General features: G+C 44.7%; 1 protein-coding gene across 5 annotated transcripts in view; it reads right to left on the bottom strand.

Moving 5' to 3' along the window:
- Nucleotides 1-8518: 8518 nt before the first annotated feature.
- The window catches only part of Slc14a2 (solute carrier family 14 member 2), a 403525-nt gene continuing 386785 nt past the window's right edge, over nt 8519-25258 (bottom strand). For 3 of the 5 annotated variants that reach the window (XM_048363015.1, XM_048363014.1, XM_048363016.1), the window contains 10 exons: nt 22976-23098; nt 20651-20733; nt 19405-19564; nt 18475-18664; nt 17846-17974; nt 16837-17029; nt 15601-15748; nt 14914-15048; nt 11757-11806; nt 9286-9486 (listed from right to left, as the gene is read on the bottom strand). In XM_048363015.1, the coding sequence (XP_048218972.1) occupies nt 9286-9486; nt 11757-11806; nt 14914-15048; nt 15601-15748; nt 16837-17029; nt 17846-17974; nt 18475-18664; nt 19405-19564; nt 20651-20733; nt 22976-23098 (1412 nt within the window). Of the gene's footprint in view, nt 9487-11756; nt 11807-14913; nt 15049-15600; nt 15749-16836; nt 17030-17845; nt 17975-18474; nt 18665-19404; nt 19565-20650; nt 20734-22975; nt 23099-25258 lie in introns of all 5 variants that reach the window. The other 2 variants (XM_048363018.1, XM_048363017.1) reach the window with 2 other exon arrangements.

The raw sequence follows: 25258 nt of genomic DNA, 5'->3' as shown, positions 1-25258 counted from the left end.
CACAAGCCAAGGAATGCCCCCAACCCAGGATCACTTCCAGCAGGCAGACTGTGTGGCTTGGTAAAGCAACATAAAAGGGAGTGTGCAGACTGGGAAAGGAGCGGATGGGAGTTTGATACAGAAAAGCTTTCTTTCTTTTTTTTTTTCCTCTTTTTGGCAGTCCTGGACTTGGACTCAGGGCCTGAGCACTGTCCCTGGCTTCTTTTTGCTCAAGGCTAGCACTCTACTGCTTGAGCCACAGCGCCACTTCTGGCCCTTTTCTATATATGTGGTGCTGGGGAATTGAACCCAGGGCTTCATGTATACAAGGCAACAGTTAGCACTCTTGCCACTAGGCCATATTCCCAGCCCAGAAAAGCTTTCTTGATCCTACATGTCTGTCAGCCTCTACTTCTGTCTCTCTGACAAGGCATGAATGGAGTGCCGTCCTGAGACTGTGGTTTGCACAGGAATTAGCAAAGATCAAGAGGGTGTGGAGTCTGGGCTCCCCAGCAACCCCCTCCCCCCTCCCCCCACAGTTTCTGATGGTTTGGTCTGAGGGGGCGACAGGGAGCCACATGGTTCTAATGGACTGCACTTACACAAAACAATAGCAACAAAAAGCAATACAAGAAGACACTGTTTACTATTGAGCTTAAAGTTTTGATATTTCAAGCTGGGTGTAGGCACACTGCTTAGCTGCAGAATGTGACCTTGTCTCCAAGGTCACAAGTAATTCAGTGGTGAAACACTTGTCTAGTGCATGCAATGTTCTGGGTTCAATCCCCAGCATGAGAAAATAAAATAAATAAAATGTACTGATAATTACTTTAGCATCAAAGTAAAGATATGGGTCCTAAAGGAAATTGCTGAAGGAATGCCCCAACTAGTTGCTAAAGGAAATTCACAAGAACTCACAGGTTGCTGTCTTGTATCTATTCTGACCTGGTTAAAGATAAAAGAGGCAACCAAACACACATGCTTGGGGCTGGGGATATGGCCTACTGGCAAGAGTGCTTGCCTTGTATACATGAAGCCCTGGGTTCGATTCCCTAGCACCACATATACAGAAAATGGCCAGAAGTGGCGCTGTGGCTCAAGTGGCAGAGTGCTAGCCTTGAGCAAAAGGAAGCCAGGGACAGTGCTCAGGCCCTGAGTTCAAGGCCCAGGACTGGCAAAAAAAAAAAAAGAACCAAACACACATGCTTAATAGTAAAAAATCAAGTTGATACATTTCAATAGCACTCAAATCAATCTGTATCCTCACAAAAGTATAATTAGAGAATTCAAGCTCCTTAGAAGTATGCATCTGGAGAAGTTGCACATTCACTGAACTTGGAGGGCAAGCCAGGGTTCAGGGATGTATAGAACTCCATCCATGCCCTTGAAGTGATTAGAGTCTGTTCCTGTTGAAGGCCTGGGGTTGAGTGAGGGCCTGCAAGGGGGAAGCAGCTCTTGTAGACAGATGGGAGCCCAGGAAGGGAGGTGGGTACAGCCACTAAGCCCAGGGCCTGGCCTGACCCTCTCCCTACACCCCCCTCTCCCAATCCTCACTTTGAGCTTGTGCCCTGAGCTGTCCTGCTCTATGCCAGGCTTGTCAGAAATGTAGTGGGTATCCATGTCTCTCAAGGACCTTAAAAACAACCCCTTCTCCCAGATTCCATAGATTTCATTGTTGTTGTTGTTGGCTGCTGATGTTTTGTTGAGACTAAGTCTTGCTAGACCACGCTGGCCTCAAATTCAAGACCCTCTTGCCTTTGTCTCCTAGTGCTGGGATTATAGGTGTGCACCACCATATAGAGCTTCCATGGGCCTTTAGAGAGTCTAGGTGTACGGGATAAACATGCCAAGGCCTGGGCACTGTGATTTGAACATACTTTGCTGCATGAATTGCCTACCTCCTGCCTGATCACTCCTTGTCTCCTATGCTCAGGCCACGCTACGGGTGCTTGAATCTCAGATTGACCCCTCATGAAGCAAATGGTAGGGGAAGGAGTGGAAGCCACCTCTCATCCCTGCCCGGTCCCACCAGGCAGTGTACAGCGTGCTGGAGCCTTCTTAACTTATGTATCACCAGGCCCATTGGCCTTTGCTCTTTCACTTGTGTCTGTGTTCTGCTTTTCTCCTACTCCTTTACCCCTTATCTTCTGGCTGTCAGCTTCCTGCCTGCTGGTCTCCAGGGGCCATCGCGCTGCCTGCCCATCTACAGCAGTGACTGTCACCCCCTCTGCAGTTCCCCACCTTCAAGCCCCACCCCTGGGCACCCCTCCACTCCTACCTGCTCACAGGCCCACGGCTGTATCTTATGGGCAGCCATGGGACTCCACCAGGCCTGAACTGCCAAACCCAGTGTCCTGTGGTGGGAGGGGCTGCTGGCCACCTCACTGTTTTCCTTCTTGTCAGGACCACTGCGCTCACTTAGCAGACTTCCGGGCCAATGCAAGAGCTTGTCTGCTTGGTTTACTGAACCGGATGTTTCTGGTAGGTGGCTTCAGTTTTCTTCTCTTAGTTTCCAGCAGGGTACAAGGCTGGGCCCCCAACAACACTGAGCATGAGGTAGGCTTCATAGTTGAGGATCTCTGTGCTGTGCACCTGCCTTCTGTCTCAGGTGCTCTGAGCTTCTCTGTGGACTGTCTGTATCTTACTCACAACCCACTTGGGGACACAGGATGGGGGATTGAGAACTTAAAAGCCTCTGGGAGTGACTCTGATTGGAGGCACTGGGACCTAGGAAACAGTCCCCAATGTGTTTTCTGCCCTGGCTTCTCATTAGAATACTGCAGGAGCTTTAAAAACACCTATGGCCCAGCCCGACTGCTGATCTGATTGGTGCAGGGTAGGATGATTCCCTTCCGTCCAGAACTAGGAGGCCAAGTAGTGATCTCAAATGCCAGACCCTGGCCCAACCACATTTGTGTAATCCACGTTTTTGGAAGGCGCCATCTGGGTCTACTGAATCCAAATCTTCAGCTCTGAGGAATGCAGATGGTTCCCATATGATTTAGAGTTTGCAACCAGTTTCCTATAACATGCAATGAAGGGCAAAGTGGTGTTTAAGGAGACAATCTTAGTTCAGAGTTTACACTAGAGAGTCTGGAACAGGGCCCTCAGACTCACAGAGGTAGATAGCACCATCTGAGAAGTACTTAGAGATGCAGATTGCTAGGCTCTGTTTCAGATCTGCTGCATCAAACTCTGGGACGGGTATGTGTGTGTGTGTGTGGGGGGGTGGCTGTCTGTTGGATAAACTCCAGTGGCAAATGTGGTACATGCTGAAGTCTAACAACCACTGATTTTCCATCCACCTGCTTCCCCTGATACCATTACATGACTCGAGGGATTCAGATTGCCGAGGCTCTAGAAAAGAGTTGGTTGCAGAAGACTGTAGGCAGGGGCTGAAGTTAAAGCCCATAAGATGATATGAATGGGGGCTGGGAATATGGCCTAGTGGCAAGAGTGCTTGCCTCATATACATGAAGCCCTGGGTTCGATTCCCCAGCACCATGTATATAGAAAATGGCCAGAAGCAAAACTGGCTCAACACATGCAACAAACTAAAACTAGATCCTTATATATCACCCTGCACCAAAATCAATTCCAAATGGATTAAAGACCTTGAAATCAAAACAGGCACCCTGAAGACACTAAAGGAAGGAGTAGGAGAAACACTTGGGCTCCTTGGCACAGGACAGAACTTCCTTAACAAAGACCCTGAAAGGCTACAAATCAAAGAAAGGTTGGACAAATGGGACTGCATCAAACTCCAGAGCTTCTGCACGGCAAAGGACATAGCTCTCAAGATAAACAGAAAGCCCACAGACTGGGAGAAGATCTTTACCGGACATTCAACAGACAAAGGCCTCATCTCTAAAATATATGCAGAACTAAAAAAATTACCTTCTTCCAAAACAAAACTGCAAAGAACCAATAGCCCCCTCATCAAGTGGGCTAAAGACTTACAAAGAAACTTCTCTGATGAGGAAATGAGAATGGCCAATAGACATATGAAAAAATGCTCTACATCACTGGCCATAAAGGAAATGCAAATCAAAACAACATTGAGATTCCATCTCACCCCAGCAAGAATGTCATATATCAAGAAAACTAATAATAACAATTGTTGGAGGGGATGTGGCCAAAAGGGAACCCTACTTCATTGTTGGTGGGAATGTAAACTGGTTCAGCCACTCTGGCAAGCAGTATGGAGATTCCTCAGAAGGCTCAATATAGAACTCCCCTATGACCCAGCAGCCCCACTGTTGGGTATCTATCCAAAAGCCCACAAACAAAATCACAGTAATGCCACCAGCACAACAATGTTCATCACAGCACAATTTGTCATAGCGAGAAGCTGGAACCAACCCAGATGCCCCTCCATAGATGAATGGATCAGGAAAATGTGGTACATTTACACAATGGAATTTTATGCCGCTATCAGAAAGAATGACATTGTTCCATTTGTAAGGAAATGGAAGGACTTGGAAAAAGTTATACTAAGTGAAGTGAGCCAGACCCAAAGAAACATGGACTCTATGGCCTCCCTTATTGGGAATAATTAGTACAGGTTTAGGCAAGCCATAGCAGAGCATCACAAGGCCCAATAGCTATACCCTTAGAAACACATAAGATGATGCTAATTGAAATGAACTCCATGTTATGGAAACAAGTGATATATCACAGTTGTAACCACTTTCAACGTCCTATGTGTATGTGTAGTTTCTATTATAGATAATGTTTTGTATCACCTTCCTATGTTTGTACCTACACTATCTCTGTAATCTTATCTGAGTATATTGGAAACCGTGTTTACTGGTATTGGAAGTCGGAAATTCAAAGGGAATACCAAATTCGAGAGACACAGGGTAAAAAAAGAGAAATAACTACAAAAGCAATACTTGCAAAACTGTTTGGTGTAAGTAAACTGAACACCAGGGGGGAGGAGGGAAAGGGGGGGAGGGAGGGGGGCATGAGGGACAAGGCAACAAACAGTACAAGAAATGTATCCAATGCCCAACGTATGATACTGTAACCTCTCTGTACGTCAGTTTGATAATAAAAATTTGAGAAAAAAAAAAAAGAAAAAGAAAATGGCCAGAAGGAGCGCTGTGGCTCAAGTGGTAGAGTGGCAGCCTTGAGCAAAAAGAAGCCAGGGACAGTGCTCAGGCCCTGAGTCCAAGGCCCAGGACTGGCAAAAAACAAATAAACCAAAAAACCAAAAAAAAATAAAAGATGATATGAATGTTAGTGTTAGATGGCAAGAACCACGTTTAAGGGTTCTTTCCCTGAACACCAGCCATGAGAAGTGATTGGACTCTGTAGAGGGTAAGGGAGCGTGGGGCAGGAATTTGCTTCAGCCAGTTACTCAACCAAGTAGTTCTTAGGGCTACTCTGCCACTAATGAGCTAGTTCTGTGAAGGAAAATAACAATATCAACAACTGTATGCTTGCCCCTTATGTTATTATTATTATTCATTGTTATTATTATTTTGACAGAATTGAGTGAATCATGTGCCTTAGCCTTTGCAAGGCCTCTCTCTTGAGTATATACATAGTGGTGTGCATTTTATTTTTATGCATTTTATGGTTTTCTCTCCCACATTCCGGTGTACTTTTTGCATGTATGTGTGTTTGCAAAATGGGTATCATTATTTTGTGTACATGCCCTGCCTATCTCTGTGGTGTACTCCCACCATGGCTGATTTCATGCCATCAGTATGATGTGGCTGAATAGTGCTGAGACAGTGCATTTCAGGAGTCAGGGCTCTCTACTGTTGATGTCTAATTGAAGGGTGGGACAGGATCGATTACTCTGCTGTCCTGTAGACATCACATGTTTTCATGAATTGAGTTCTTTCACCCTTGCCTGGAATCCTGGGCCAACACAGTTTGCTTTATAGGCAAGGATATTGAAATACTTAGACCAGCTGAAGGGTTTTATTAGTGGTCAATAATCAGAATGGCATGCACATGGTGGGTTTCCTGCTTTTAATAAAACCAGATTATAAGGCTTTGGTGGAAATGTATGAGAACCGGGACTTTTAATAGTTTGATGTCATCACTTGGAGGTTCTGGGGCAGCTGAGTGAGCTGTGAGCATAAACAGCCTTCTGGTGAAATTCTGGATGCTTGATCCTCAGAGAGCTACAATTCTATGGTCATTAAACTATAGGCTGAGACCTTCTTGGCCTCGAGGTGTGATCACAGACTCAGAGGTAGCTCTGGGCTATGAGTCATTCCAGTTTCCTACATAGAGAATTGGTTTGCATGATGAAGGGTTCCATGTTCTTGAAGAGGTTGGAATGGGCTGCATAGAGAGACATACAACCCAGTGTTCCCGGGCTGATGAAAAATGGCTGGTAACAAGTTGGATAAGAACTATACTCACTGCCTTACGTATGAAACTGTAGCCCCTCTGTACATCACTTTAGCAATAAAGAAATGAGAAAAAAAAGAAAGATAGCTAGAATCTCAGAACCAGAGAGAAATAAAAAGATAAACATAGAAACCAGCTTTAAAAAATTTGTGCTGAAGCTGGGTGCTGGTGGCTCATGCCTGTAAACCTAGCTACTCAGGAGGCTGAGAGCCGAGGATCACTGTTTGAGACTCTTATCTCAATTTAACCACCAGAAAACCATAAGTGGAGCTGTGGTTCAAAGTGGTAGAGTGCTAGCCTTGACTGAAAAAGCTCAGGGACAGTTCCCAAACCCTGAGTTCAAGCCCCATGACTGACAAAAAAAAGTTTTATACTGGTACTGGGGCTTGAACACAGAGCCTGGGCTCTATCCCTCAGCTCTTTTGCTCAAGGATGGCACTCTACTACTTGAGCCACACCTCCACTTCCAGCTTTTTGGTGGTTAACTGGAGAAAAGAGTTTCATGGACTTTCCCGTCTAGGCTGGCTCTAAACTGCAATCTTCAGATCTCAGTCTCCCGAGTAGCTAGGATTACAGGTGTCAGCCATAGGCACCTGGCTAAACAAGCTCTTTTTTTTTTTTTTTTTTTAAAGAATGGGTTTTGGTAAAAATGTAATTCTTAAAGCTGTATTGCAGAGTGTCTGTCTCTATCTACTTCTCTCCCTCTTCTTTTTTTTAAATTAAAAAAATTATTTCTTTATTGTCAAAGTGATGCACAGAGGGGTTACAGTTTCATACATAAGGCATGGGTACATTTCTTGTATAACTTGTTACCTCCTTCCTCATTTTTCCCCTCCCCATTTTCTTCCCCCCATGCATTGTGCAGTTGGTTTGCAGCATGTAGTTTTTTTAAGTATTGCTGTTGCATTGGTTTGTCTTTTATCCTTTGTCTCTCCATTTTAATGCTCCCCTTCCCTTCCCTTGTTCTAATACACACACACACACACACACACACACACACACACACACACACACACACTATCCAGGGTACCAAAATCAGTTACAGTGATATCAGGGGTAAAGCCATGGGGAAGAAAGACAAAAGAAAAAGGCATAATTTCACATGGCATGTTGAAAACAGTAACAACAATGATAAACCACTCGTTTCCATAATTTAGAGTTCATTTTGCTTAGCATCATCTTGTGTGTTCAGAGCTATTGAGCTATTGTGGTCTTCTGCTAGGATTATCCTAGACATGTACTAATTATTACTGATGAGGGAAACCATAGAGTCCATGTTTCTTTGGGTCTGGCTCACTTCACTTAGTATGAGTTTTTCCAAGTCCTTCCATTTCCTTATGAATGTCTCTCCCTCTTCTTAAGCCATCACTCATCATTCTGAACTGGAAGTATGTGTTGATGTCTTAGTGTGGCTAGAAAAGGTTAGCGCTCCTCTGGGGAAGGGGTGGGAAAGCTGGCCATGTTTCTCTCCATAGAGAAGTCCTGTGGATTAAGGCAGCAATAGGAGGGATACCAAGAGTGACTAAAAGTCAACAGTGAATGGCCATTCAAGAGGGGCTGGATGAGTCATCTTGGCACTACATACCGAACCACTACATACTAAAAAATGATCTGGGAATTAACAGTCTCTTCTCCCACAACAAAAAAGCAATGTGCACAGTCGAACCTGTATTCCTCCTCTTCAAGCCCTGTTCTGATCTTGTTTTGTTTGCTTGCTTGTTTTTAGTTATCAATGTTTGATTTCAGAGTCCCACACTTGCTAGGCAGGCACTCTACTACTTGAGCCATACATCCAAACCCTTTTTTTTTTGCTTTGGTTATTTTTGACATAAATTCTCTCTTTTGGCCCAGGCCAACCTAGACTATAATCCTTCCACTTATGATTCCCACTGTAGTTAGGATGATAGGCATGAATCACCATGCCTAACTTTTTCTGTTCTCAGAAACATTTTGCCTGGTTACAAACCATAATCTTTTCAATTTCAGCCTCCCAAGAAGCTAGGGTTCCAGGTTATCCATGACCACACCTTCTTCTGCTCATTCTTAACCCACGCTTGTCTCCTTTCAGACACATGAAGGGTTTTGCACAAACGGGCAGCATGTGTACATAGAGATGAACCCCATTTTAAGAAAACTCTGATGCCAACTTGAAATTTAAGCAGTTTAATGAGAGCATGGCTATGACAATTGCAAAAAGAGAAACAATTGCTTTCTTCCAGTATGATTTAGATGTTGGAAAAGATCAGATCTTATTTTAGAATATTTACAGAAACATTTCTGTTAGGTAAAGGAGGGCACATTGTCATGTTCAGTTTCTAATTCCTAATCCGGAGATCCTCAGAACATCACACTTTCCTGCCTCTCCTATGGGTAACTCTTCCATCTGTTTCTCAACTCAGCAATTAGTTGCTGCTTTCTGGTCAAGCTGATTTGATTGATTTACAAGAGACAGAGAAGAATCTGCATTTCAGAAGCAGAAGGGGTTTTAGAGACCCTTCCTGTCATAAAGAAATCCCTGCCAATAAGAAATTGAGGCTGGGATGGCTCAGGAAGGGCTAGCCTGTGACAGATGGAACTGATTAGTGGCAGAGCTGGTGTGTATGTATGTGTGTGGGGGGAGGTGTCCAACCCTCTTGCATTCTAGACTAGACCATTTTCTGGCATTGTGTGTTGCTACCTTATATGATTGAGTGGTGTGGCTAAAAGTACCCCTTAGAGTGCATTTTCATAGAGCTAGCTGTGGGTAAACAGTGGAAATGAACAGGGCTTTGGTAAGTGTTGGATGATTTAGAGAGGCCCCCAGAGGCTCACAGGACATAACATTCCCTGTGTTTGATGGGGGAGTTAAAGAGGTCTTCAGGGGAGTTCCTTCAAGGGGACCCAGGTTACCCAAAGTCAGCTGCATTTATAGTGACATGTTTGGGAATGGGCAACTTAAGAGACATCGTAGGCCTGATACTTTGTTATTGTTGATGCCCTTCGGTTCCTCTCTTGGGATAGGAAGTAGATGCGGTTGGCCTCTGGGTAGGTGACTTTGCTGAGCGGGAGCTTGTAGATGGCAGGGTTGTTGGTTGTCAGGAGCAGGAAGGTGAGTGCTGAGAGGCAGAAGGGCCACGTGCACGGTGGTAATCCAAACTGGAAGGAGAGGGACCGAGAAGTGCTTCAGTTACATCAACACACACACAAAACCAAATCAAAACAAGAAATCCTAGTGCTATTATGAATCCCCTCAGCCCTGGAGAGAAGAAAGGATGCATTGCTAAGGGGAATGTTGAACTGGCTGCCAATATAAATAAAATCATGTCACTGGTGACAGTCTGCATTGTAGCAGGTGAAGACACACTCTTCAAAGTATAGCCACTGGGTGGGCTTAATATGCCTCTATGTAGAAGATGTGGTTCGTCTTGGGCTAGTCATCTGACTGTAGGAACTGTGGAAGTTTTGTGCCTTCTTTCAGAAGCTCTGTTGAAGGAGTGTCTTTGGTACTCTTTGTATCTCAGGACTGTTTTCTCTTGTCATAGATTGGAGTAGACGTAGACACTTGATGCAAACACAGCATCCCATAGGTTCATCATTTGGGCAAATAGAATCCCTCTTTTGAGAATGAGACCTCATAGGCACCAGTACTTAGGTACAGAGATCTTGAACCGACAGGATTGGAAAACCACATAGAGACAGTATTATTTAGAAGCTGAGAGGAGCAGAAACCCTTTACAGAGATACACGGCCTTGTCCCTGGGAGGCGGAGATGAAGAGTAACTGCCTCTCGTCCCAAGTACTCTTGGATCCCATGTCTTTTTCTCATCCTGATGACTTGATTTTTATTCCTTGAGATGATCAAGGACATTTAAATACTCCCCCTTTGAGAATACTCTTCCTTTGAGATAACTTGAGTGGACAGTTCACAAAGAGCCTATGAATTCAACTATGAGGTAGATCAAATCATGCCCCCTCTCCCCAGATGTATTATGATAAGCCGTGGTAAGAGCCTCAGGTAGGACCAAGGGAGTAAATTACATTGTCTAGGTGTAAGTCCAAAGATGGCATGGTTGGGAGGGATTTGGGGACTGAGAACAATGCCAGCACATGGACAAAGAATTCTTGTGAGCTATGATTTACACTCAGGGAGTCTTTCCAAAGCCCCACTGAGAAAATGCAAGGTGCTCTGTGGAATCCTACAGTAGAACAGATGTGACGGCTCCATAGACCCAGAGTCCAATCTCAGATCTGATCCCCTTGTTACCATCACTTAAGCTTTCTGAGACCTATTTCCTCAGTAGCCGGAAGTAACGATACTGACTGGGAGAGTTGGTGCTTTGTGTACACTAAGTATTCAATAAATGGTTCTCAGGACGTGGTGATCACCATCAAGCAGATGGCAGCATTGTTAAAGACCCAGGGCTGCACATATGCACACCAGTTAGACAGCAACAGAATATGGCTCAGAAGTGCTCTTCTGAGGAGGCCTTGGACGGTTTCAGAAATGTAGTTCAACATTTTTATATCCTGTTCCTCAGTGAGATTGGAAACTCCTGGGTCTGTTAATAGCCTAAACTTTCCTGACAGTGGTCAGCATAATATCATCAGCAGAGTAGGTGCAGAGGAAATGAATTTATTATTTTTTAAAAGAAAATGTCTAAATTGAGTGGTACTGTCTTTTTAAATTTCTCCCAGCACATAGTATCACTGTAAAGGCCAATGATCAGGAGCCAAAGGTCTCTGCCCGTGGGATGGCACATGATAGGCTAGTGTGCTTAGAAAATACTTTCTGAGGCTAAGTCCAAACCATCTATTTTCCCTAGAGATAATGGAGAGATTTAAACAGGTGTGAGTGGGGTATTTATGCCGTCCCATCTGCAGGACTAATGGACCTTCCCCTTCCATGTGAACTTTGTCTTACCTCTCTATCTAAGACAGAGAGACATTGGCTGCAAGATGAGCCCTGAGCACTGTGTCTCAGGACCCAGGCAAAAAATGGGTTTTGGGACTGCTGTGTGTGCCCATAAGCCAGCAGCCCAGGCTTCTCTCTGATTGGTTAAGGTTTGTCCTTGCACTGTTTCCTAAAGTCCCTTGCTGATGACACCATCCTCTCTGTGAAAAGGTGGTAGTTTCTATGGGACAAATGTACACTGGCTTACAAGCCAGGAGTGAAGAAGGAAAATAGTGCTGGAGGATGGTGAAATAGAAGTGGGTTAGATTTTCAGATTGCTCTATAAAGAGCACCACTGCCACCGACAATAGGATTTGATTGACATTCGAGTTCCTGAGGCCTCGGGTGTTAAGATGAGTAGTGTGATTTGATACAAGAATAGATGCATGTTCCTCTTTCCAGGAGGAAGGATTATGTTCAGGGGTAGGGAAATTGAGGGAGCATGTGGGCATGTTTGTAGTCCCCATAGACTTACCACAGACAACATGTTGGCCAGAGCAGCACCCAAGTAGGCTGCAAACAGTGCTGGAAGAAGAACCAACCATAAATAGTCAGTCATGATTTACCATCATCTCAAGCTTACTCTACACGTTCTCTCTTCATTCATTTTATGCTACAAATGCTATCTCTCAGATCCAATAGATACCAACCGAGTTGTGTTTGTGCTTGGCAGCTTTAAAAGTGTTAAATTCCATGAAAATGCCTGCATTGCTAAGACAGCAGATGAACTTTGTTAAAAAAAAGGGCCAGAATTTAGCTGTTACAGTTCTCTTGGGTCTCACCACCTTACATTCCAGTAAAGGAACATTTAACAGCATAAACCATAAATGAAAATTTTACTATACAGCAAAGGCAAGTGAATCCCAGAAGTCCCTGCTGGAATATTTCATCACAAGGTATTAACATAATATAGGTTTCAAGGGACTAGCAACATCCTGCAAACTTGAGGAAAACCAAATAGGCCTACTGCCTTGTCTCTCAGGCTGGGCAGAGGAGGGCATGACCAGGCGGGCTGCTGAGAAGAGACTGCTGGGAAGAGAAGTCAGAGGCAATGAAAATGGACCAATGTAATTGGGCTTTGCATCTGGAGCCTTAATTTCTCCAGAGAGCCCATCCCAGCTGTCCTTAGGATACTAACAACAGCTAACCTTTATTAGAGAATGACTGTACACCCAGCACATAGCCACACTCTCGGCAGCCTTCAGCATTCCTAAAATGCAGGCACTGGCATTTTCTTTATTTTGCAAGAAAACTGAGGCTCCCAGAGGTTAAATAACACCACTGTTTTGTCTGTTTGTGAGGTAAGTAAGGATTCAAGATGGAAGAGGAGAGGAAATACAGGGTTAAATTAGATAAAGTAGAGTATAGAGCAGGCAAGTTGCATGGGTCCCACCAGCCAGCTTCTTTCTCTGGGAAGAAATAAGAGGCCATGCCACCTTTTGCATTGCTGCGTCCTCATGCATTTCTTTGGATACAGGTCATAGGGCGAACACTTCCTGCCATTTGTTAGATGTTAAGAGGGTTCACATGGCACCCATGAGTGATCTGATCTGATCCTGACACCAGCTCTAGGAGGCAAGTCCTGATGGTGTGAGGCACTGAGAATTGATGTGGCTTTTCCAGGGTTATGTGGCTGGTGAGTTGGCAGAGCTATGGCCACGGACTGCAAGCGTGCATTCTTCATCACAGGGTGCTGAGGTTAGGGAGAGGCAGGAAGATGAAAGGGTCAACCCAAACATCATAATGACCGGAGATAAGCCTGAGAAGAGTGGAGGCTCACTGAGTGGCCTTTCCTGAGCTCTGTTCCATTCAACTCTTCCATGGTTTGGGCCAGAGTGTAAGGCTTCATTCACATGCCCTCCAGACCCCAGTGGTACTTGATCTAATTCTCCCTGTGACCACCAGGCAGCCTCTGAAAACCTTCTGCTTACTTGTGTATGGTTGCTGGGCTTGCAAAGTCAGGCGAGTGGAAGTGGAAGAGACAGAACAGAAGGAAAAGGGGTGTGTTGCCTGATGTGCAGAGCAGGTGCCTGTGTTATCCAGCGCTGGCTCCAGAGCTAGGACAAAAGGCACAGTACTCTGAACCTTTTTTTTTTTTTTTAACCACTAGAGGAAGCACTAGCTTCAGGAGGGTGCATGATATCCTGGAAAGAATTCAGACATTTCCAGACCTGACTCTGGATCATTGATTTGGCTCCCATTGCTTCCGTCCCTCATCTGTGAAATGGGACAGCAATAGTATCTGAGTACTTTATAGTGAAGATTGAAAAGAGACGCCCTCCATCACGTTTCTCAGGCACCGTTGATGTTCTTTGCTGTGGGGCTGCCTGTGCATCGGAGGATGTGTAGCAGCAACCCTCGCCTCTCCCTGCTAGATGCCAGGTGCATCACCCTCAGTCCTCTAGGAAGAAGTGGAGCCTCACTCATTGCCTACATGGTCCCGAGATCAAGCCTCATTCCTCTTAGCCTCGTCCTGACTCTGCTCATTGATACAGTTCCCCCTCTTTTGCCAGGTAAAAGGAGAATACCAACCATGGAGCGTTGGTGTTGGGATAGAGATGAAGTATGTAAAAGTGCCTATGTAGCAGTAGGTGCTAGGTGGGCCACTTTTCATTTGATCAATCCAACAGCTCTTATTTCTTAAGTAACTATGCTATGGTGGCCTTCTATTGAAATTTTGGGGTAGCAGAAAATAATTTTAGAAAGGAAGAAAGAAAAAGACAGCAACTGTACCCCTCATATCTAGTTTAGAATTTGTTTTCTACGTCTTTGTATTGACTGTCATAGAACAGAAATGAAAACACATCTTCCAAGTATATCAAGGAACATTTCTGAATCAGAACATATCTAGCAAATTTAGAAGTCTTACAATGTAAATTTACTATTTTTGTTAAAGTTCATATACATAAAGTTTCATGATCTATAGATATGTGGAAATGGAATCTCTGTTTTAAGTGTCCTGGTCCAAATGAATTTTATTTACTTTTTTTTTTTTTTTTGCCAATCCTGAGGCTTGAGCTCAGGCCCTGAGCACTGTCCCTGAGCTTCTTTTGCTAAAGGCTAGCACTCTACCACTTGAGCCACAGCGCCACTTCCAGCCTTTTCTGTTTATGTGGTGCTAAGGAATCAAAACCAGTGCTTCATGCATGCTAAGCAAGATCTCTACCACTAGGCCACATTCCCAGCCCTTTATTTGGGTTTGATTTGGATAGTATTAACAAAATGATGCAAGTTTATAAGCATATGCAAACATGCCAAATTGTTCCAGTCAATTTGATTTTCTGGGACTCTAATCAAATACGTAACCAGGAGGGATCATTTGAAGGGGTTGATGTTCAATATGTGGAGGTTTAAGCTTTACTGTTTTATATGATGAAAATGGTCCAATTCTAGCCAAGCCAAGTGAAGTGGTTTTCTTTTCAAGTGGTTATCATCCTCCCTCCTTCCCTCCCTTCCTCCTTCCCTTCCTCCCTCCCTCCCTCCCTCCCTCCCTCCCTCCCTCCCTCCCTCCCTCCCTCCCTCCCATTCTTTCTTTCTCCCTCTCTGGCCTCTTTCTTTTGTTATTGCTTTTTTCTCGGGGATAGACCTAGGCATCACCTGTGATTGAAGGGAATTCTGTCTGTGATACCTACAGCAAGCAATGGCCAAGATGTGTGTCTGCCAGGTGATGACGTAGAACATGCCTCCAATGGCGATGCAGGCGAGAGTGCTGTTGAAGCCACACAGGCCAAAGTAGATGGAGTCAAAGGGCGTGGCGATGCTGAGAGCTACGAGAAAAGGGCATCTGTACTGCATTTGGGTCTTTTAGAGCTCACCCACCCTCCCCAAACCTCCCACAGTCCTCAAAGCTCATTCACAGAAAAGAACTTCTGATGTTACTTGGTAAAAATACATTGAGAGGAAATACATACATAAATATATATAGCCTCATGACTATTAGTGGCTAGTTGTAATGAGTGGAAGAAATACTTTGAGTAAAGACCCTGAAGTCTGCTTTACCTTCCTTACACACACACACACACACACACACACACACACACACACACCCCTTTTTGAAAACAAATAGTTCCTTTTGTCATTGGAGATAAGACTTAAAATACATCTGGAAGGAAAACTCTCCCTGACTTTCAAGTTACACTAAGGTGTTGCTCCAAGGAGCATGAAGGCTTTAGTTAGCACTGTAAGTCGTGTGCAATGGAAGGGGAAAGTTCATGAATTTGGCACAGTGTTAAAGACACGTATCACCATTTTCCTCAGAGCTGCCAGCAGGCACAAATGTTCCTAGAACCCATTAAGGTGGGGGGAGTGGTGACACAGACCTGCTAACATCCCCATGGTGGATCCGATGGCCGCATGCAAGCAAATGAGAGGTGAAGATACAAGCAGAGCTATGAGGAAGATGCCTCCAGTCCAGGGGTTATCGCAGCCATATACCTGGCCGATTCCAACAGGGATGGCTCTCAAAAGCTGTGGGAAGAACAGGGTTTCTCGTTTGTTATGGAGCTTAAGGAGACAATTTAGATCTCTTCTGCAAAAGATTTAGTACCAACCTCCATACTTTTTTGGGGGGCGGGGGCAAAGTCTTGATGTGTCTCCTAGGCTGGCCTTGAACCCATCATCTCCCTACCACAGCCTCTCAAAAGCACACTAACATTGTGCAACAGGTTTCCAAGACATTTCTATTCAACCAGCCTAGCTGTAAAAGGAGCAAAGCTTTGTCATCTTACTTTTGAACTCTGCTATATATTTTTAATGGGGGGAAACCTGAGCTTTGATATAGGAGCATGGCTAGGAGAACAAATGGAAGGAAACTCTGGAAGTTCCAGCAATGACTTCTTAAGCCAATAACTAACAGCATGGTGTGGGTACCTTTAATGAATCAATGCAACTGAATGAAAATAACAGGGTAAGTTGCATTAAAGCTGGACCACAGCATAAAAAAAAAGACTCTTGAATAAATTAAAACAGCAAAGAATATAGGCCTGAAGTCAATAAGCTGGTGTTCTGGTCTTGGCTTTGTTCTTAAGTAATTTTCTATGGGACTTGGGGTAGTGCTGTCTGTCTGTCTGTCTGTCTGTCTGTCTGTCTCTTCATGCTCATACAAATACTTGAACTCATGGCCTGGGCACTGTCCCTTAGCTTTTTCCTTCAAGGCTGGTTTGCTGCCACTTGAGCCACAGTTTTATTTCTGGCTTTTTGGATATGAGTCTCACGTACTTTCCTATCTTGGCTGACTTTGAACTGCAGTCCTCAGATCTCAGCCTCCTGAGTAGCTAGGATTACAGGTAGAAGCCACCTATCCCTGGCTGGGGTAAGTCTCTTAACCGGATCCCTGTTTTGTTCTCAATGATGATGCAATGGGAGGAGAAATAGCACTTTCAGCTCTTAGAAAGAGACAAGGATGGTACCTCACAGGATAAGTATGTAGAATTCTTAGTACTGTCTAGTTGTTAATAAGTATCTTCTGTGGATGTTTCAGATGGGTAAGTAAATAAATGTCACTTTGGCATTGAGCATTTCATAAATACTGCCCTTCCTCTTTTCATCATACCTACCAAGGGCACTTGAATCTCTGACCAGGTGAGATTGGGCACAGCAGATGCAGGCTGCAGCAGCGTCGTGGGGAAGAAGAGGTTGTAGTGGCCTGTGGCTGCCAGGTACAGGGTCACGGCGATGTTGAAGGGAAGTGTGAAGACAGGCAGGTCCCACTTGCTGAAGATGGTGCTCAGGGCACTGGAGAGGATGGGGCTAGGGACAGAAGCAAGAGAAGCCATTAGGTAGATACCTGGCTCCGGCAATAGATGGTGGAGTAGTGGGCGTGAGGTTGCAGCTTGCTGGCCATCTTCCCCAGGCCTGTTCTGCCCTTCCAGGCCTTTCCTGGGGCCTCCACACTGCATGTGGTGAAGAGATAGGGTGAGAGGCCCATGCTCAATTTCAGAGCTTCCTGGCAGTCTCAAAACTTCCTAGAAGAGACAGAGTTCTACCCTCAGGCAGAAGGAGTGAGAGTAGTTTTGGGGAAATGAGGGGCAGTAATTAGGATCACTAAACTATGTTTGTTTGTTTTTATTTTGAATGGTCAAGCCACCAGCCTTGTGGTCAGAATGCCCTGCATTTTCTGGAAGCAAGAGGGGAGTCTTGTGCTCTGCAGGGTCTGCCTGTGACTGGTCTTTGGTCTACCCTGGAAGATCGTCTAGGTCTGGTCAGGAGTCACAGGCTAGAGAAAAGCTTGGAGAACAGAAGTGATGAGATTTCTAGAAACCAACAGAACCCTGTCACATGGCTCTTCGCCTTTGTGTGTGTCTTCTGTGCTCTGTGCTCTCGTAGGGTGAAGCCAGAACTCTGTTCAGATTTTAAACAGAGAAGGAAGGTTATCTAAGGAGATGCTGTTTATCCATGGCCCAGCATTGTGTTGTCTGTGTGTAATGTTGGTAATTATTGCTGGTAGGTGTTTCTGATGTGCCAGCCAAACAAACAGCCCTTTCAATGGAATTTAGAAAGGCAGTTGGATGGTGACATTGGTGTTAGCCCTTTGCTTTGAACTCACAGTCTCAAAAACAAACTTACCAAGACATGGACATAACAATGACGGGGAGCAGGAGCCACCAGTAATAGTCACCCTTGTCTGAGAACACGGCCATCAGCAGCCCCACCAGCACCCCATTGTAGCCGTGGAGTCCCGCTGCTATAGCAGACCTGGGGGAACAAGGACAGGGCAGGTAAGAGTGGGAACTTCCCTTGTGGCTGTTAAGTTTTCTTCATTCCCTTCTTCATTCTCTTCTGGGAGTAGGGAGAGAAGATACTATCCTCATGGATCTTTACATTTCCTAGATAATAGGGGTCTATGAGAAATAATCAAGGAGCAGTTACTTTTGATTACTAGTGCCTTTCTATTTTCTTCCTAGTACTGGGGCTTGAACTTAGGGCTTTCCATTCTTGCTTGATTTTTTCAATCAAGATGGATTCTCTCTCCCTTGAGCCATACCTCCATTTGTGACTTTTTGCTACTCAATCGGAGATAAGGGTTTCTTGAATTTGTCTACTTGGGCTGGCTTCAAACCTTGATCCTCAGATCGTGGCCTCCTTATTAGCTAGGATTACCTGTATGAGCCTCCTGCACCCGGCTAGTGCCAGGGTGAGGGGACGGTGGGAAGGGGGTGAATGATGCTCTTACGATAGGGCTGCTAGGGACTCACTTGTCCTGGCTCAGGACGAGGGCAGTCAAGGTGGATACAATGGTGCCCAGGCAGCCTGAGATGGCCCACCAGGGGTTCTGGACGAAGAGGCCAAGGATGATGAGGATCCCACTGAGGGGGTTGTTCACGAACATCACCTGAGACGTGCCTCGGAGCACCCAGTCGAGAAACTGGAACACTGGGGATTTGTCTGAAATGGAGCAGCGCAGGAGGAAGTCAGTAAATGCTTGGTGTTGGTGTGGGCCAGGCCTGGGGGGTAGGCTGGGTGTGTGGGAAAGAATCTCCCTGCAAACCAAGTGGATTTTCAGGGAGTCAGCTGCAGGCTGACTACCATAGAAAAGCATAAACAAAGAATCCCGGAAAGAATGTGACTACTTAGAAATCTACTGCTAGTCAGACATCACCTCCTGCACTGAGTATTAGGTACCTTCACTATTTGTGCCTCATAGAAGGGTGGCATAAACTTTCCAGAAGAACCTTCTTGCTGCATAAAGGTCATTAAACCTGTGGGTGCAGGTCCAGGGAGATCGTTAGAGAACCCATGGCCTAATAGATAGTTCTTCAGTGACTCATCTAGTATACTTTTCTTCTAGAATGCCAACTCTGGAATCCCAGCATTCATTTAATTTTGCTCATCTACAACATTTGGATGGGCTATTTGGGAAAGCAGAAGTTCTCTATTCCAAAATGATCTCTCTCTCTCTTTCTCTCTCTCTCTCTCTCTCTACACACACACACACACACACACACACACACACACACACACACACACTGGTATTTATATCCCAAGAGACTGTTACATGGTAAATTTCTTACCTTCCCTGGGTGACCCTAGGAACAGAACTCAGCTGGCCTAAACAATTCCTTGGCAAAGTGTTTCCTGGGCACTACCAAGACAGCCTTTCTAGGGATGCTTTTATAGCACTGTACCTTTAAGACCCTCTCCACATTCCTTCATCTCTCCTGTGATGTAGCTCAGGGCTTTGCTGACCCTCTTCCCTCCAGCAGCCATGGAACTCTGAATCCAGGAAGCCTTGGATATGTTGGTTTCTACCTTGATCTCGGAACTCTCCTCCATGGTGTCTAGATCCTGTTCAGGGACAAGAGATGGGCAAGAATTGTCCATGTTCTATGGTGTTCCATGAGAAGTGACTTCGTGGGTCCCTCAAGAACCAAGCCAAAATTACACTTTTTTTTTTTACTATGATGTAATGGTGTCTGTTTCTTTGGATTAGAACCTTTTGCTTTGTTTGGCATGTCAGCTCATCCAGTACTGGAAACCACTGTGACGTATAAGATCACACCTCTGTGCAGGAGGACTCGGCCATGCAGAAGTTTTTATTTGCAAAGATCAAGGTCAAATGGTACAGTTAAGATTTCACCATGGATGTTTAGACTTATTTATTTTTTCATTTGTCTGCTAGTGCTTCCCCCCCCCCCCCGAATTGTCTCATTTACCTATTTTTTTTTCTTTTATGGTTATGGGCCTGGGCTCTGACCCTGAGCTCTTCAGCTCAAGGCTGGTCCTCTACCACTTGAGCCACAGAATCACTTCCAGTTTTCTGGTGGTTAATTGGAGATAAGAGTCTCACAGACTTTCCTGCGTGGGCTGGCTTTGAACCACAATCCTCAGATCTCAGCCTCCTAAGTAGCTAGGATTACAGGCATCAGCCACTGGCACCCAGCATTTTTAAAATGTTACTTTTGGGAGGAGGTAACATACAGTACAAGAAATGTATCCAATGCCTAACGTATGAAATTGTAACCTCTCTGTACATCAGTTTGACAATAAAAATTAAAATAAATAAAATGTTACTTTCATTATACTACATTTTTTAGAAGAAACTGCTCCTCCTCCCTAATGTCTAGTCTTTAAATTTTAATTGTTCATAAACCTAGCAGTCAGAAATTGAACAAATAAAATGCTGTCTTTGAAAATTATTGAGTTTTACTTCGTTAATATTTGATTTGAGAGAAACCTGATAATATACAATTCAAAGGAACTAGAAAGTTCACAAAGTAAACTGGCAAAAATAGACTTTTTAAAATCCAAATAACTATATTACTGAAAATATGAATTCGAGTAAACTTTGCCTACAACCAGAGCCTCCTTGATGGCTCTCAGCTCCACTAGTTTGTTGGAAGCTCTGTCCCTGACGGGCCAGGTAGTACTCACAAGCAGCTCCACTGCTGGCTTCCGGTAGAGAGAGGAGAATGACTCTTTGGTTTGTCTTTCCTGGTGCTCGCCTTTCCCAAACACTGGAGTTGGAAGGAAGGAGAATCATTAGTTGGGACACCTCTACTCTGGCACCTTGGAAGTGATTTTTTGCACGATTCAGGTTAGACTATTGTTCATTTCCTATTTCACAAGGAAATATAAAACCTATAATCTTGTAGATGAAAAGTCCCCTCTTTTCCTTTTCTGATAAGAAGTCTATTTAAATCCTCCCCTTGAGGAATACAGGTCAGAGACTTCAATGATCCTTAATTAAAAAGCCCTGATTTAGCTCAACCCCCATGTTTTTTTTAGATGAGGAAACAGCATCCCAGAGGGAAAAATGATTTGTCTGTGATCCCAGAATCCAGGGCTGTTTCTCCTTGGTGGCAAGGAGAACTTGTAAGTGTACAGAGAGGGAAGTGGGAGCCATGCAGGATCTAGGTTTAAACTTGGCCATGACTCTCACCAGCCAGATAGATCCCCGGCTCTATGGTCTTTGTTCTACCCCTCCTCCCCCTTTCTTTGTGTGATTTTAGCATTTTAATAGCAATTGAAGTTTGGATCAGAATAAATGATATCTATGGAGCTACTTCAAACACGTTTTGGTATGTCCTTGTAATTCTAGAAAACTCTTGTAATGTGACTCTAAGCATTCTTAGCTATGATGGATGACTTTAAGCGTGACCAATTTCATTAAGGATTGCCATATAAAAAAACATGAGGTCCTTGGAAGGTTCAGTCTTGGTGCTCTGGTTCCCTCCTGTGGTCAAGTGTGAGAATGGCAGGCTCTGTCCACTATTTTCAGATTGAATTGGCTGTTCATGCCTGTGAATGGTGCCTAAGCAAGCACTAGAAGGGATGCTTCTTCAGAAGGAGCTGGGGCAACAAATGCCAGTGTGATTGGAACATGTAGGAGCAACAAATTAATTTCGAAAGCTTTGAAAGGAAGAGTAGGAAGCAGATAGAATTCCTCTAGAGTGTGTGTGTGTGTGTGTGTGTGAGAGAGAGAGAGAGAGAGAGAGAGAGAGAGAGAGAAAGAGAGAGAGAGGTGGGTGTGGGTGTGGGTGTTCCTGACAGACCTGCTGCTCTTTCTGGAGCTTCCTAGCTTGCTTTGCCTGCCAGGTCCAGTCATCTACTCCCTGAGTCCTGTGTGCGACGCTGTACTTTACTCTCTCCTACCTCACCCCATCCACTACTGTAAGAGATGGCAAGAGGGAGGCTGTTGACCTTTTGAGGCAAACTGTGCTCTTTCACACTATCAAAGACAAGCTCCGGGGCTTGAGAGACCCCTGAAGTACCTGTCACTCGCTCTCTACTGTGTAGGTTTTCCCATAAGCTCTTCAAGGCCCCTGGCTCTGGTGTGGCTGAGCTATGTGAAATGATGAGATTAGAAAACTGGAAGAAGACAGTCATTTAAAGCGTCTTCTGGGAGGCATGAGCTGTGAGTAGATACTGACCCACTCAGAAGTCGCATCTGTTAGCTGTGTGCCTCTGGGAAGACTCGCTCCTTTCTCTGGGCTTGGCTGGAAGTAGTCTGCTCCTCTCTCCTGCCTTCATGAGGCTACTCCCCACCTGCAGCTCCAGATTCTTCCTGTTTGCCAGAACGTGACCTCGGCTTCCAAGTCCACGTTTCTAGCTTTTTTCAACTGCTGAGTTTTTGCTGTCCTCTGGGCCCTGGTCCTGGCCTTTGGGAGCCCTTCCATCATTCCCCTTCTCCAGTTCGCTTGTTCTGGACACCACTATCATTGTCTTAGGTGATATGTTTTCATCTCTAGCCTCTTACACTAGTGGTTCAGTTTATGTTATGATTTCTTTTTGGCAGGGTCTTGCTACCTAGGAAGAACTCTGTGATTTTCCTGCCTCAGCCAACTGAGTGCTGAGATTACAGGCGTCAACTACTGCACGCTGGCATAAACAGTGGCTTTTGACTTAGTTTCAGATGAGAATCTCACAAAGCTCTCTCAAGGATTCTGAGGCTGGCCCAGACTGCTCTCTTGATGAATTACATAGATCTTGGGGGATGAGATGCCGGTAGTTCCCCTGTGTGGTCAAGTTGAGATGCTCTGGCCCACTGCCTGTCCCTAGTCACAACCCCCATCCATCTACGGGTGTGATCACATGCAGCACAGGGGAACTGTGGATTTGGTCAGTGTTCTGGTATGAGAGGGAACCTCCCCTGACTCCCGTGGGTCCCCCACCACCCTGTAAAAAAGGGACTCTCATTGTTCCTGCCCATTAGAACAGGAGACTGGGGGGCTGAGAAGAGAGGTAGGGTGTGCACACCTTTGCTCCTCCTCCGAATAGATGACCACTCGATGTGGAACACACTCCTGCGCCTGGGGAGCACTGCCTCGGAGCCCTCCTCAGCCTTGGGGCCTGTTGTGGGCGGCTGCTCCCCACTGCTGCCTAACCAGGGCAAGAAAAGACAGGTCAGTGTCCTACCTGGTCTACACCCCTGAGAGCCAAGCAGACAGCCAGGAAGAATACAGCCAGAAGAAGCTGGAGTGGAGAGTGCAGGGCAGCCTGAAAGCCGGAGGGAGTAGCTTGATCAGTCCTTACGTGACATACCATGTGGCTCCATTTCTCTTGTTACAACTTCTACCTCCTCTCCCGTAGGAACCAAAGTTACCTCTGGGTCAAGAGATGGTTGAGCCCGACTTAAACTCATTTAATGACACCTTGCACTAACAGGAACGAATGGCCCCTGGGCTGACCCTTCAGCCAATACCTTGGACCCAACCTTTGGCAGAGTGCCAAAGCTGGCTGTATATCAGATTACCTGGATGCTTGAACCATGTTGTCCAAGCCCTGTTCCATACCAGTTAAAGAGATTTAAAGGTTTTAATCTCCATGGCTCTAATATTCAGCTTAGGCCGAGAAATACTGATATAAAATCTTGCTACTCAAATCCTGGTCCCAGGACCAGCATTAACATCAACTGGGAAGCCTGTTAGAAATGTAAAATCCCAGTCTTTAGCCCAGAGTGATGGAATTGGCATCTATATTTTGACAAGGTTCCAAGTAAAGTCTGTGTGTGTATTGAAGTTTGACAAGTACCAATCTATGGAGAAGCAAGTTTGGACTATGTTCTCAGTTACAAGAAACCCCCTTCTGTATCACATTGTCTTCAATGGCCACATGATGGGGTGGACAGTTAGCAGTAGACACAATATTTCTCAAGGTGGTAATAGCTGGCATCAAATCACTTGTGAAAGGACATGCCTCTAGTCCCACCCATGGTCTGCTAATTGGACTTTTTGGGAATCTCTAAAGCACGAGGGTTAAATGTGCTCTGCCTGGAGATCTGTTTTGTAAACCAGAATCAGAAGGCTCAGTGGCTACCTAGAATAGTAGAACATATTCACACTATTAAATGTACACACTTTTTATATTATTGAGCTTTATGTACAAAATCATTTGATTTCAAATAAACATTTAATGTAAAAACAAATGTTCTTTTAAACTGAATTTCTTTTACATTTATTGTACCATTTAAATGCTTTATCATCTTACATGATTTCTTCAAAATCTGTTATCAAGGGTACATATAGAAAAGCATTTTTTATTATAAATAGAAACAAAGGGTTTTTGCAGCTTTTATTATAAGATGACATAAAAAGTTTACTCAACAGAAGTAATTTCATTACTATTTGGGGGAGGGAATCACCAACTTTTTGTGCAAACAATGCTAGCCTTCTTTTAAGCATTAAGAGCATTAACTGCTTAAGAAATGACATAAGCAATAATTCTACACCTACATCTCCCCTAAAATAATCTATTTTTTTTCTTTTCTTTTTTTTTAACATATGTGCACAACTTTATCAAATTAAAGCCCGGGAGAAATGCTGGAAACCCACTACCCAGAGGCAAAATGGGAGTACATACTTTCTCAGTGAGTTCATTTGGCTCTTTCAACTGTGCTTGAAATGCTTCTGATGGACACTGTTATGGCCAAAAGACAGGGTCTATGGAGGGTCTATGGAGGCGGTGGCTGTATACTACCTGGCAAAGCAGGGAGTTCACTCACAGTGCCAGTTCTAGGTACCTCTAGGGAAGAAAGGTACCTCTGTTGAGCCATTGCTTCTCATGTCAGGTGCCAGCTGCCCCCTGCACCTCATTGGCAGGTCTATATTTTGACCTTGGTATCATAAACTCAGAACTGGATGTGAGTTTCAGAATACTAGTCCACTTCCCTGGAGAGATAGGCTCACCCAAACCCATAGTTCCCGAGTCACAGCAGAGTCAGGAGCCACAGTGGGTCTCTTCACTCCCATCATTGACTCTCAATCACCGTTCTCTCAAGCCCCAGGGCTGCACTGAACTGTACAACACAGGCCTGCTTAGAGACGTTTTCTCTTTAGCCCAAGATTTGGTTCTAGATAGCAAAGGCTACTAAAAAGGGCATTTATGAATTTCTATTTCTTTCTAAGTATGAAGAGAGAATTTCAGTTTAATAACCCAAGGTATTGTTGTGTTTTTTTTTTCAAATGACTGGCCATATAAACATGGAAAGTTGTGGTTGATAAAACATATTTTTTTTAGGGTTGGGAATATGGCCTAGTGGTA

The sequence above is a fragment of the Perognathus longimembris genome, chromosome 15 (assembly GCF_023159225.1).
Source record: "Perognathus longimembris pacificus isolate PPM17 chromosome 15, ASM2315922v1, whole genome shotgun sequence".
In the NCBI taxonomy this organism is placed as follows: Eukaryota; Metazoa; Chordata; class Mammalia; order Rodentia; family Heteromyidae; genus Perognathus; species Perognathus longimembris.
Note: the sequence above shows the minus strand (reverse complement) of the source record. Positions and strands in the feature narration are given on the sequence as shown.